The following is a 13052-nucleotide window of genomic DNA, read 5'->3' as shown; positions in this document are numbered from 1 at the left end:
GAAACACAGTTAATGTTTCAAGTCTGATGTAGACTCTTCATCAGAACTGATGTAAGTCATAGAGCAAAAGTCTTTGAAGCAAAATGTTTATTTTCAGAAGGAATTTGTTGAAGCAAATCAATATGCTGAATGTTTTGTAGCAATAAGAGTTTGATTTTTTCCCAATAGCGACATCATCAATAGATTATTAAGTTTATTTCCAGAGATAATGCCTCCTGATTAACACCCAAATTAGATAATACTTGAATTGGCATGAATTGGGAAAGTCAACAGTGGTGAGTTAGGGATAAGAACTGGCACTGGAGTGACTATGTCTGTAACGAATCATATAGATGACTGGAGGCATATTGGATATGAAGGACCATGGGAGATATGTAAGTTGGCAAAAGGGTATGAGCAGCCATGGGTTTGGGTACAGGGGTATAGGTTATCATCAATAGTAAATGAAAGAAGTGAGGAAGTGAGAATAAAAAGAAACTTTTACTATCTTAATTTACAAATTGAACAAAGTGCTGAAGCACTGAGGCAGGTTTTCAGCTCAGCTTATGTCAAGAAGTGCCAACCTCTTAGGGTCTTATCCAGCCTGAAGGTCAAGGGCTGAGGGCTGACCTTATAGAAGTTCATAAAATCATGAGGGGCATGGAATAAGGTAACTAGGGTGGGGGAGTCTAAAACTATAAGGCATCAGTTTAAGGTGAGAGGGGTAAGATCTAAAAGGGGCCTAAGGGGCAACTTTTTCACACAGAGGGTATAGTGTATGTATGGAATGAGCTACCAGAGGAACTGGTGGAGACAGCAAATAATTACAACATTTAGAAGACCTTTGGACGGGTGAATGAATAGGAAAGGTTTAGAGGGGTATGGGCCAAATACAGACAAATGGGACTAGTTCAGTTTAGGTAACCTGGTTGGCATGAATCAGTTGGACTGTTTCCATGCTGTATGACTCTATGACTGTCTAATAGATGTCCCTGCTGATGGTGCACATAGATGGCTAAAAGCTCATCTTAGGATCAATCTTGATGTCAAAGCTTAGAACAGACTGCTCAATTTAAGATTATCTTCACCATCGTCAAGAAGAGGGATGGAGGCAAATGCTAGAGCTCTGAGTTTGGAGCAAGAACCAAATGCAATGGTTTCAGTGTCCCAAGTATTTCATTTTCTGAACCTGTGACGTTTATTTATGAATATAACAAGGCCAATAAAACTGTAGGAAAATAGATGGTTATGAAAAATATACAATTCCAAATTTACTTAGCTGCATCTCTCCATTGCAATTTGTGTGTTCCCCGTGCATTTCTATGCTGGAGAAATTGGCAGGTTAGATGACAAAAAGTTGTGTCTCCTTGAGGGAGAGTCTAGGATCAGACGGCATCATCTCAGAATAAGGAAGAATTTGTTTTCTCAATGGATAGCGAACCTATAGAATTCCTAACCACAGAGGGTTGTTGAGGCTGTCATTAAATACATTCGAGGCTGAGAGAGTCATTTTTAATCAGTAAGGGAAGCAAGGGTAAGGGGCAAAGGCAAAAAAGTGAAGCTGAGGATTATCAAATCAGCTGTAATTTCATTGAATGGCAGAGTGGATGCAATGGGCTGAGTGGCCTAATTCTGGCTCTTTGTATTATGGTCTGTCAGTTGTATACAGTGTTTTATTAATAAATTGTCCCAAGAAAAGATTGCACTTTTATTAAAATTCTGATAAGATCATGGAATTCCAGACAGCAAACAATGTAAATACTTTGTGCCATTTTTTAAGTTCTACAGGCATCAAATTGTTCCTCCCATCCCAAGCATGTACACCCATTGTAACAGGCTCTCAAAAAATACATGGTGTGCTCAGAGAAGTTCTTTAATAGAAGCCTGATAAATATGTGGTGCCAGAAAACAATTGTTTCCTTTCTTTCACCCTGAAGGGAAAATGTAAAGATCAACAACATCATCTTTTGTGGATATTGAAATAGAATAATTGAGAAGGAAGGATTGGAAAATAAATTCATGTTAACACATGCCTAATAGTTGACTACTTTAGTGCTTGACCTTGCCAGTTCAGAATTAGTAAATCTGATTGCGCACAAGGCACTGACATATATTGTTAGGACACAAACCTGCAAAGCTGCTTCTGCCTCTTCTAAAGCAGGCTTAGCTGCCTCCAATTTCGTCTCAGCTATTGCTTTGTCGGCTGCAATTTCATCTACAATTATCTGAGCCTTGTCTTTCACTTTTTGAACCTGCGTTTTAACTGTTTCGGCAGCCTGGGCCTTTAAAGTCACTTCCTCGAGAACTTCATCTGCTTTTTTTGAAGCAACTGCCAAGTCCTTTTCCTTAATCACAAGTTCTTTGGACAGCTCATTCACTGACACCTCGGCTTCCATTAGCTTTGCTAGACCTACATAAAAAAGGGACAACAGTTTAAGTGGAAACAAGTGCCAGTTTTCTTAAACTAAATTGACAATCTAATTCAGAACATTAAAAATCAATACATTTTAAGATCAATATTGCTATGGCGCATCTTAAGGCTTCAGTCAGCAGTATAATAGATTCCTTATAACAATATTATCACAGTTATGTTTTTTTTGAAAGTAAAACAGAGTGATAAAGGAATCTATTTGTAACACTGCAAAGACATGGGTCCTATATTTGGATGACATGCACGTATTTATATTTCTCCACTGGTGAATTTAAAGATGGGATAACCTGCTGGCCCAGTATGCAGCCTCTATGCCGTGTGGTAAAAACAATGACTGCAGATGCTGGAAACCAGATTCTGGATTAGTGGTGCTGGAAGAGCACAGCAGTTCAGGCAGCATCCAAGAAGCTTCGAAATCGACGTTTCGGGCAAAAGCCCTTCATCAGGAATAAAGGCAGTGAGCCTGAAGCGTGGAGAGATAAGCTAGAGGAGGGTGGGGGTGGGGAGAGAGTAACATAGAGTACAATGGGTGAGTGGGGGAGGGGATGAAGGTGATAGGACGGGGAGGAGAGGGTGGAGTGGACAGGTGGAAAAGGAGATAGGCAGGTAGGACAAGTCCGGACAAGTCATGGGGACAGTTACTGAGCTGGAAGTTTAGAACTAGGGTGAGGTGGGGGGAAGGGGAAATGAGGAAACTGTTGAAGTCAACATTGATGCCCTGGGGTTGAAGTGTTCCGAGGCGGAAGATGAGGCGTTCTTCCTCCAGGCGTCTGGTGGTGAGGGAGCGGCGGTGAAGGAGGCCCTGGACCTCCATATCCTCGGCAGAGTGGGAGGGGGAGTTGAAATGTTGGGCCACGGGGCGGTGTGGTTGATTGGTGTGGGTGTCCCGGAGATGTTCCCTAAAGCGCTCTGCTAGGAGGCGCCCAGTCTCCCCAATGTAGAGGAGACCACCTCGGGAGCAACAGATACAATAAATGATATTAGTATGTGTGTGTGTGTTTTTTTGCGGGGGGTGGGGAGGTAGGGAGACACCCACAACAGACAGCAGCTTAAGCTGTGCAGACTCTTGAGACCAGTGAGACATCCCATCTCCAGATTGTCTGCCTTCTCATTTTAAGCCTCTATCTTACCACTTGAACAATGCTTTACACCCCACTGAGCCACCCCACCAAGACCCCTAATCCTATAATTAGCTGGGTGCTTCAGCATGCTGGGAGCTAGTGCAGTTCCTGCAATTGCCTTCTGGGACTACAGAATTGCCAACCATCCGATTGTCTGTTAACGACATCCTCCCCAGTTTGAATGCAAAGCTTGGACCCAGTGTTAAATTACTGAGGCAGCACTTTGAATCGTGGAGGGGTTTCCCTGTCCTTGACATTTTAGATGAAGTTGGGTCGGCTCTGCTGTCATGCTAACATTTCTGTCCTAGCCCAGCCACAATGCTCCAGCAAAGCCCAACAAAATTAGATCAGATTAGATTCCCTACAGTATGGAAACAGGCCCTTTAGCCCAACAAGTCCACATCAACCCTCTGAAGAGTAACCCACCCAGACCCATTCCCCTACCCTATATTTACCCATAACTAATGCACCTAATACTATGGGCAATTTAGCATGGCCAATTCACATAACCTGCGCAACTTTGAATTGTTGGAGGAAGCCAGAGCACCTGGAGGAAAAACGCGCAGTCGGGGGAGAATGTGCAAACTCCACACAGACAATCGTCTGAGGCGTGAATCATACCAGGATCCCTGGTACTGTGAAGCAGCAGTGCTAACCACTGAGCCACCATGCCGCCTGGAGGAACAGCACCTCATTTTCCGCACAGGCACTTTACAGTCATCAGGACTCAACATTGAGTTCAACAACTTCAGACTATTTACACTGTCTTCAACTTCACTTACTGTCATGTGCAAGTGCACTATAGTTCAAATGGAGTTGAGATTACAGAGCTGTGACAGAGATTACAACATGCTGCATGTCTCCTGTTGAATGCATGCAGATAGTAACTTGCTTTACAGGACAATGGTTCAGTCACCAGAATTACAACAATACTGCCTCATGTTTTGAATAAGCTTAAATCCTATATGCACAAGACTTCATGCCAAATTTGATATCCCAATCTGAGTCTGAGTACAGACTGGGGTACAGACACACCCTGACCTCACATCTTTAATGTACTATCTGAGCTGAAATGTCACCTTTTTTATATATAAAACCTTACCTTATCTTGAGAATGTAACTTGAAAGAAATTCTGGGATTTACATATTAATGAACCAAAATCTGTAACCCATTCTAAAAGATGAAAGACTTAAAAACAATCAAGGTTTGTTAAATATATCATTTTACTTGCATGATATTGTAATCTTTTGCAATAAATCCTGTGTCTTATGTCCTGCTTCACAACCACCTGAAGAAGGAGCAGCAGTCCGAAAGCTAGTGCTTCCAAATAAACCTGTTGTTCTATAACCCAGTGTTGTGTGATTTGTAACTTTGTCCACCCCAGTCCAACACCGGCTCCTCCACAACATAAAGTGAAGACTGAAAATAGAGCCACTCATGAACTATATTGATGCTGAAAGATCGATTGGATGATTAGTTATGCCTTTGGGGTTGGCTTTAATTTTTATTTCTCTTGTTAACTATCAGTGTGGCTGGAACCTTTCAGTGAATCCATCTTGTAGGTGTAATCCAACTGCACAAAGTGTTTGGTAGGCACCTGTACATTTATATAATCAGCAAATCTGGTGCATCCAATAATATCTGATAATGTAAAATGGTATCCTGTACATAGGAGTCAAACTAACAAGAGATTGGCAAGCTTCCTTTATATATCCTAAAATTTAATTAGACTGAATCAATTCATGCTCCCCTTATCAGTTTTCATAATCAATAAAAATAACACAAGCAAGAAATCAAACTTCAGTGACACAGATAAATGGTAGGATTGACTATGTCTTGATAATTGCAGTACATTAATATTGGCACACTAATTAAATAGATAAGTCTGTACCTGTCTTCATTCGGTTTGACAGCATTTCCACATAAGCAAACTTCTCTGCATAGATAGTTTTGTAGCCTCCAATAAAAGATAAGTAAGACTTGGGAGTCACATAGGTCTGGCGCCTAAATCGTTCAAAGTATTCAACACATTTTTCTGCTACAGTATCCTGAAATGTTCCCATAGTATTCACAACACTCTGCTTTACTTGTGCTGTGCATTCTATTTTGTAAGGTGCTAAGAAATGTTGCGCGACTGCAATGAGAGCATCTTTGGGCCAACGCTGAAACCAGTCCATCGTGCAACCAGAGATCAGACCAGGAAATTTCAATGCACGAGTACGAAATTTCTCTCCAACAGGAGAAAAACAAAGAATCACATGCAAATTGCTACGCACACGTGAAAGGAAGTAATCATAGAGATTTTCCACAGTTGGGGGCCGTCTTGGATACTCCTTTTTCATTACTGGAATTAAGTCTTGGGTAATTTCATCAATTTCATCTCGAGCAAAGAGGTTTGACACCTCGCCTGAGGCTAGAACATTGTTCATGTATTCCAAGAAGGCCTCATCTTTGATTTCATTATCTGTAAATATGAATGCCACACCCATTCCTTTTTGTCCAGCTGTACGATACAGAATCTTCAGATCATCCATAAGATTACTTGTATTGTAAGTTCTAAAACAGAAATAAGATATTTAATAATGTCAAGTTTACACTTACACTGCACTTGCTTGTAACAGCGGATGGCACTGGATATGGTCGACACCTTGCGAGCTCCTAGGTGCAGATCTAGGTTTCCTATTTGCTACAATCGTTCTACCTATTAGTTACTATCTAAGCTACTTAACTATGTGAGCTGCCTGTACTGCTTGCAATTCAAAGCTTTTCACTGTGCCTCCCTACACACAACAATAAATTCAATTCAATTTACAGTAATTATCATTTCTTTAATGTAAAGATTGCTCCAAGCCATTTCATTAACAGACATATGGAAATCAGAAACCAAAAGACAGAGATGTTACAAATGGCAAATTAATGTTAGGTCAAAGTTTTATAGAATACTGTATAAAATGGAGATAGGTCCAAGGGTTTACAAAGGCAAGTGCAGGGAGCAAAGCATTTATATAATCAAGAATGGACAGGTTTAGAATAGAAATGTACACAAGAGATAAGCGGTTCAGTGAAAAATAAATAAGCAGGTGGAAATAGATGTAACCATCAAACATGGCACATGTCTGGTGAGTTAGGGCAACTGGAATATGAGTTGTTTGATCTGATAAAAACTAACTGACATTTTATTTGTATAATACATTGATCCATCAGGATGTAATTAATGAATGCTTATGTAGTAATCTTTTGTATTCTTTAGCTGTACTTATTGCTCTGACTGCACTAATAATCTTATTTATTTTCCATGCAGAATTATGTGACCACAGCATCAATAAACTTTACTTGTTACTGTGGAGAGAAAGATTGACAAGTAACATTTGTGGCATACAAGTGTCAGGTAATGACCATTCCCAACAAGAATCTAACCATCGCCCTTGGCATTCACTATATTCCCACTATCAACATCCTGGGTGTTAACATTGACCAGAAACTGGACTGAATGAACCATATAAATACAGCAGCTATAAGTTAAAATCTGAGTTCATGAAACTGCAGTAAGTAACTCTCTTCCTGACTCCCCAAAACCTGTCCATTATCTATAAGGCACGAGGAGTGTGATGAAATATTCCCCACTTGCCTGGATGGGTGCAGCTCCTACAACACTCAGAAAACTTAACACCATTCAGAACAAAGCAGCCTGCTTAATTTGCATCACATCCTCAAACACTCACTCCCTCCACCATCGGCACTCAGTAACAGCAGTGTGTAATATCTACAAGACACACTGCAGAAATTCTCCAAATATCCTTAGACAGTACCATTTCAAACTCACAACCACTATCATATAGAGATATAGGGGAGCAGATATATTGGGAACACCACCATCTGAAAATTCCCCTCCAAGCCATTGACAGTTCCGATTTGGAAAAAAAAATTACCATTCCTTCAGTATCCCTGGATTAAACTCCTGGAATTTAACACTTTGATGGAATAGTGGATCTACTTACACCAAGAGTTCTGCAGCAGTTCAAGAAGGAAGTGCACAATACCTTCGCAAGGGTAACTCAGGATGGGCAACAAATAGTGGCCCACTAGCAACGCCTACATCCTACAACTGAAAACCTTTGAAACATGAAATGATACTGAGCCTACTTCAAAATAGAACATAGAACATAGAACATAGAACAATACAGCACGGAACAGGCCCTTCGGCCCACGATGTTGTGCCGAACTTCTAACCTAGATTAAGCACCCATCCATGTACCTATCCAAATGCCGCTTAAAGGTCGCCAATGATTCTGACTCTACCACTCCCACGGGCAGCGCATTCCATGCCCCCACTACTCTCTGGGTAAAGAACCCACCCCTGACATCTCCCCTAAACCTTCCACCCTTCACCTTAAATTTATGTCCCCTTGTAACACTCTGTTGTACCCGGAGAAAAAGTTTCTGACTGTCTACTCTATCTATTCCTCTGATCATCTTATAAACCTCTATCAAGTCACCCCTCATCCTTCGCCGTTCCAACGAGAAAAGGCCGAGAACTCTCAACCTATCCTCGTACGACCTACTCTCCATTCCAGGCAACATCCTGGTAAATCTTCTCTGCACCCTCTCCAAAGCTTCCACATCTTTCCTAAAGTGAGGCGACCAGAACTGCACACAGTACTCCAACTGTGGCCTAACCAAAGTCCTGTACAGCTGCAACATCACTTCACGACTCTTGAATTCAATCCCTCTGCTAATGAACGATAATACTCCATAGGCCTTCTTACAAACTTTATCCACCTGAGTGGCAACCTTCAAAGATCTATGTACATAGACCCCAAGATCCCTCTGTTCCTCCACCTAACTAAGAACCCTACCATTAACCCTGTATTCCGCATTCTTATTTGTTCTTCCAAAATGGACAACCTCACACTTGACAGGGTTGAACTCCATCTGCCACTCCTCAGCCCAGCTCTGCATCATATCTAAAAATAAATTCAACACATCCTCTAGCATACACACCAGATGATACCTTCTTGAGGCCTTTGTCTGAAGGTAGGTCTGACCTTTAGTGCTGCAATCTTCACCAAAGCTAGGGCAAACAGTAGGTGCTGAGTCTGCCTCAGCTGGAACAGTGATCAAACCCCAATCTGTTGGCACCACTCTGATCCACAACTGCAGTTCACTTAATCGGAACCCCAAGGAATCTTGCTTGTTGTTGTCACATAGACCTTGACATGCATGTCAAAGCCTGGAGCTACAGGCAGTGACAGTTGAGGCTCACAATTTATTTTCACCATATGACTGACCAGGATTCTTTCTCACTGTTAGCACCTAGATTTAGCATATATTGGAATTAATTGCAAGTTGACACTCAGCGTTTTTGACCTTGTCATGAACCACCTTCCTTGGCCATCAGGTCCTGGAGTAAGACTTGACATTTGAGCTTTCAGCTCAGAGGGAGTTATGCTACCCAATGAAACACATGATGTTTAGTTAGTTAACTGAGGCCAACAGTTAGACACATAAATGAATGGTCACAGGTAGAACCTAATGTTGCATCAACTCTGTTGTGAGTGAAGCAATACAAAGGAGGTAATTTTTTTTATTCATTCATGGGATGTGAGCATCATTGGCTTGGCCTTCATTTACTGCCCATTCCTAATTGCCCAGAGGGCAGTTAAGAGTTAAACACATTGCTGTGGGTTTGGAGTCATATGTAGGCCCGACCAGGTAATGATGGCAGCTTTCCTCCCAAAAAGGCTGAGTGAACCAGGTGGGCTTTTCCTGACAATTCATGGTTATCATTAGACTCTTAATTCTATTTTTTTTTAACTGAATTTAAATTCTACATCTGTCGTGGCAAGATTAGACTCCAGGTCCCCGAGACATCATCTGGGTCTCTGGATTTACAGTCCAACAATAATACCATTAAGCTACTATATCTCCTTGCAAATGTGACAAAGCTAGTGGATTAACAATAAATACTACAAAACAGCTTTACCTTGTGAGTACAATCTGAAAGCTTTGATATCCTGCAATATATGAAGCCAGTCTAGTAAGGCTCTGTTTTCCAGATCCACCAACTCCTACAAGCAAGGCATTTCCTTGTGGAGTCCGAATGATACGGGATATCTTCATCAAATGTATCATGGCATCCTTATAGTGACAAAGAATTACATTTGCAAATTAGAACAAAATAAATATACAATGTGTCATCTAAATGAAAGCTCACTAGCTAAGCCCACCACCCACAACTTCCCCTCCAAGCCATTCAACATCCTGCCTTGGAAATATATTGGTGCTGTAATTCCTTCACTGTCATTGGGTCAAAATCTGGAAATTCCCTCCCTAACAGCATTGTAGATCTACCTACAATATGTTGACTATAGCAGTTCAAGAAGACAGTTCACAACCTCCTTCTCAAGGGCAAGTAGGGATGGACAATAAATGCTGGCCAGCCAGCAATGCCGGCATCCCATGAGAAAATTTTAAAAATCAGAATTTCAAATTTCTAATCCAGTTCATAGCCTGACATAACATTACCAAGTCTTGTTTGACAAATAGTGCATTCTTACAATATACTATTAGATTGGTACTAGAGCAAGGATAAATACCCTCAACACATAGTAAAAGGCATAAATGTTAAAAATGTTGGTGTGTGTTGGAAAATTACAGCAGGCACATTTGTCTCTGAAAATTGAAAAGTCAGCTTAGAATGTCTATTGTAGGGCCTTCATCATAAAGCTCATAAGTATAATAACCCATTTAATTTCAGCTTCACTATCTCCATGGTGAATGTGCCTTTAAGATTCACCAGTGGTCCAGTAATGGAACTGGCCAGTCAGTGTGAAAGGAAATGAAAGGACAAAAGAACATGTAATCCTCAGAGACATCACAGAAAATGTACCAGAAGCAATTGGGCTGCTTATCTGCTATCAGTTTAACAATTGCTCAATCTGGATATTCTGGGAATGAATATCCCTGAATGGAAACCTATTAGTTAAATCGGCAATTGCAAAGAGAAAATGCTTCCAAGAAAATTTCTATTATTGATTCTTAATCTCTAGTCCTTTATGATATTAGACATGCCAGTTTACATTACTGGACCATCATGGACAGTGAAAAAAATTGTTAATTTTATATTTACTGAATGTTGTAAAAATATAGTAAATAAACCACCAAGGGTTCTGCTGTGATTGCATAGGAGAAAGTAGGCACTGCACATGCTGGAGATCAGAGTCGAGATGGTGGTGCTGGAAAAGCATAGTAGGCCAGGCAGCATCCGAGAAGCAGGAGAATCGATGTTTCAGGCATAAACCCTTCATCAGGAATGAGGCTTGTGGGCTGGAGGGGTGGGAGGGGAGGAGGCTAAGAGATAAATGGGAGGCGGGGTGAGGCTGGGGGGAAGGTAGCTGAGAAAGCGCTAGTTAGATAAAGGTGGGAGAGAAGGCGATAGATTGGAGAGGAGGGTCGAGCGGATAGGTGGGAAAAGTGATGGATAGGTCAAGAGGGCGGTGCCGAGTTGGAAGCTTGGGACTAGGATAAAGTGGGGGTGGGGCGGGGGGAATGAGGAAACTGGGCAAATCCACATTAATCCTATGCGGTTGCAGGGTCCAAAATAAACTCCCCTTCTGGTTTTTAACTTTCCAACAATGTTATTACAGTCTTTGTAAAATCACAGCCCACAAACAGATGGAGTGAAGGAAATACATACCCCCACTCCACACTTAAAGGGAAATAAATTAAATCACAATCTGCTTATAGATGAGTGATGAGCATAGGAAGAGACATTTATTTTAAAACTCACAATAAGTCCATGACATGAGGAGATACACTATAAGCCAATACCTTGAAAAATACCAAATCCATCACTGCACCTCTGATGGCTTCATTATACTGCTCCATGCATATTTGAAGGCGCTCGGCCAACTGATCAAATGATGAAATTGGCTCATAAATTTTAGGAGCTTCTAGTTCCATGTCATCTGGCTCATCTCCTGTGGGCTCTGGAGCATCACGCAAGAAATCAACAAAGAACGCTTCTTGCTGAAAATTTGTTAAAATATCATCACCATGATCCTCTGAAGCAATCTATGTAGAAACAAACTATATTAGTAATGCCAATTTCATAAATGGGTGATAAATTACAATTTATAAGATTACAAGAAACCCCATGTATGAACCCTAACTAGTCTGTAATTGAAGCAAATTTGACTTTAAGCCTCAGCTTTAAGCCATCAATAATGAGATAGCCTGGTTCAGCTCTTTAGTTGGAGAAGTTGATGAACTGACTTGCTTTTACATTTACACAGTATCCGATGGGAGGGGTTGGCAGCCAATGATGTGATAGGGGTAGGGATTCAACTACAGCAACAGTCAGCCAGAGAATTTTTGCTAACCCTGAGTCCACAAATGTAAAGACTGAACATTTTTATGCTACTTTCTGAGATGTGGTCTTTGTAAAGATTGCTGGTAGGATACACAATGCTGATGCTTCTAATCATTGCATTTTGGTCCATTTATACCTCAATTTACACCTAACATAGAATCAAATCCATGCAAAGTGCCTGCATGAGATTGGTGTAAATGTTGCCTATCACACCATGGAATTCAAATATCATTTATTGACTTTACATTAAGATGGCAATGAGTTGAATTTCTTTCAAGTGAGTTTGTGCTGGTTTTGATTTTGTCACAAACATTTCCCCTGTCATGTTGTGCACATTTTGGCTATATTGTAGAAAAGCATTGTGGTAATGCTGGTTTATTACAGTTTTATTTTCTGGACCTTTTCAAATATGGCCCCGACATCAGGTACAACCCTTGACTTAGTGTGAAAGAAAGTATTCACATAAAAAGTAGATTAGTGTAATGTAATGCAACAATGTTCAGCTAAAATCAAAGTGAAAGATTCAACCAAAACATCTCATTCAAATGTTCTGTTAATCTGAAATGTTTGGAAAGACATAAATGACATTAATTCCAATTTGGAACTGAAGACTGTGAAGTTATATTTCCATGTTAAGCCCAATAATAAGACAATGCACCAAACTGTCTCACATTACACTGCTGTAATGTACTCATCAATCTTTTACCTTAACAAAAAAATATACTGAATATTAAATATCAATTGTTATGCTTCACTAAAGTAGTGTATTATTCCATCATTCCCAGAGCTGTCACAAAAATAAAGATTTTAAGAAGTATGCAAATTTCCCCAATTTATCTGTCTTTTAGACCCAAGTTGTCAGAGGAACAGAGAAGGCTTCCGTACTTAACAAAAATTACTCTTTATTACAAGTAATTGGCGTAGATAAACAGTAATGAACCATCAGCATGTAACTCTACTGGTTAAAACCCTAATTGCTTTATAAACTCCCCAATTCAAATGCAGAGAAAAAAAACATAGATGTTGTGGATGGAGAAAAAAAGAATTGGGAAAATCATTTCGTTTGTCTCTGTTCACACAACATGCTTGTGGTGCATGTACAGAATGAGCTGCCAGAGGAAGTGATGGAGGCTGGTACAATTAGAGCAT

The 13052-nt window shown here is 40.5% G+C and overlaps 1 protein-coding gene across 1 annotated transcript in view; it reads right to left on the bottom strand.

Moving 5' to 3' along the window:
- Nucleotides 1-13052, bottom strand: part of dnah5l (dynein, axonemal, heavy chain 5 like) — a 367508-nt gene that overhangs the window by 135884 nt on the left and 218572 nt on the right. The window contains exons 55-58 of the mRNA XM_072575753.1: nt 11363-11605; nt 9516-9670; nt 5424-6088; nt 2109-2389 (exon numbers count right to left, since the gene is read on the bottom strand). Coding sequence (XP_072431854.1) covers nt 2109-2389; nt 5424-6088; nt 9516-9670; nt 11363-11605 — 1344 coding nt within the window. The remainder of the gene's footprint in view (nt 1-2108; nt 2390-5423; nt 6089-9515; nt 9671-11362; nt 11606-13052) is intronic.

The sequence above is a fragment of the Chiloscyllium punctatum genome, chromosome 8 (genome assembly GCF_047496795.1).
Source record: "Chiloscyllium punctatum isolate Juve2018m chromosome 8, sChiPun1.3, whole genome shotgun sequence".
NCBI classification, from domain to species: domain Eukaryota; kingdom Metazoa; phylum Chordata; class Chondrichthyes; order Orectolobiformes; family Hemiscylliidae; genus Chiloscyllium; species Chiloscyllium punctatum.
This window is presented reverse-complemented; position numbering and strand designations above follow the sequence as displayed.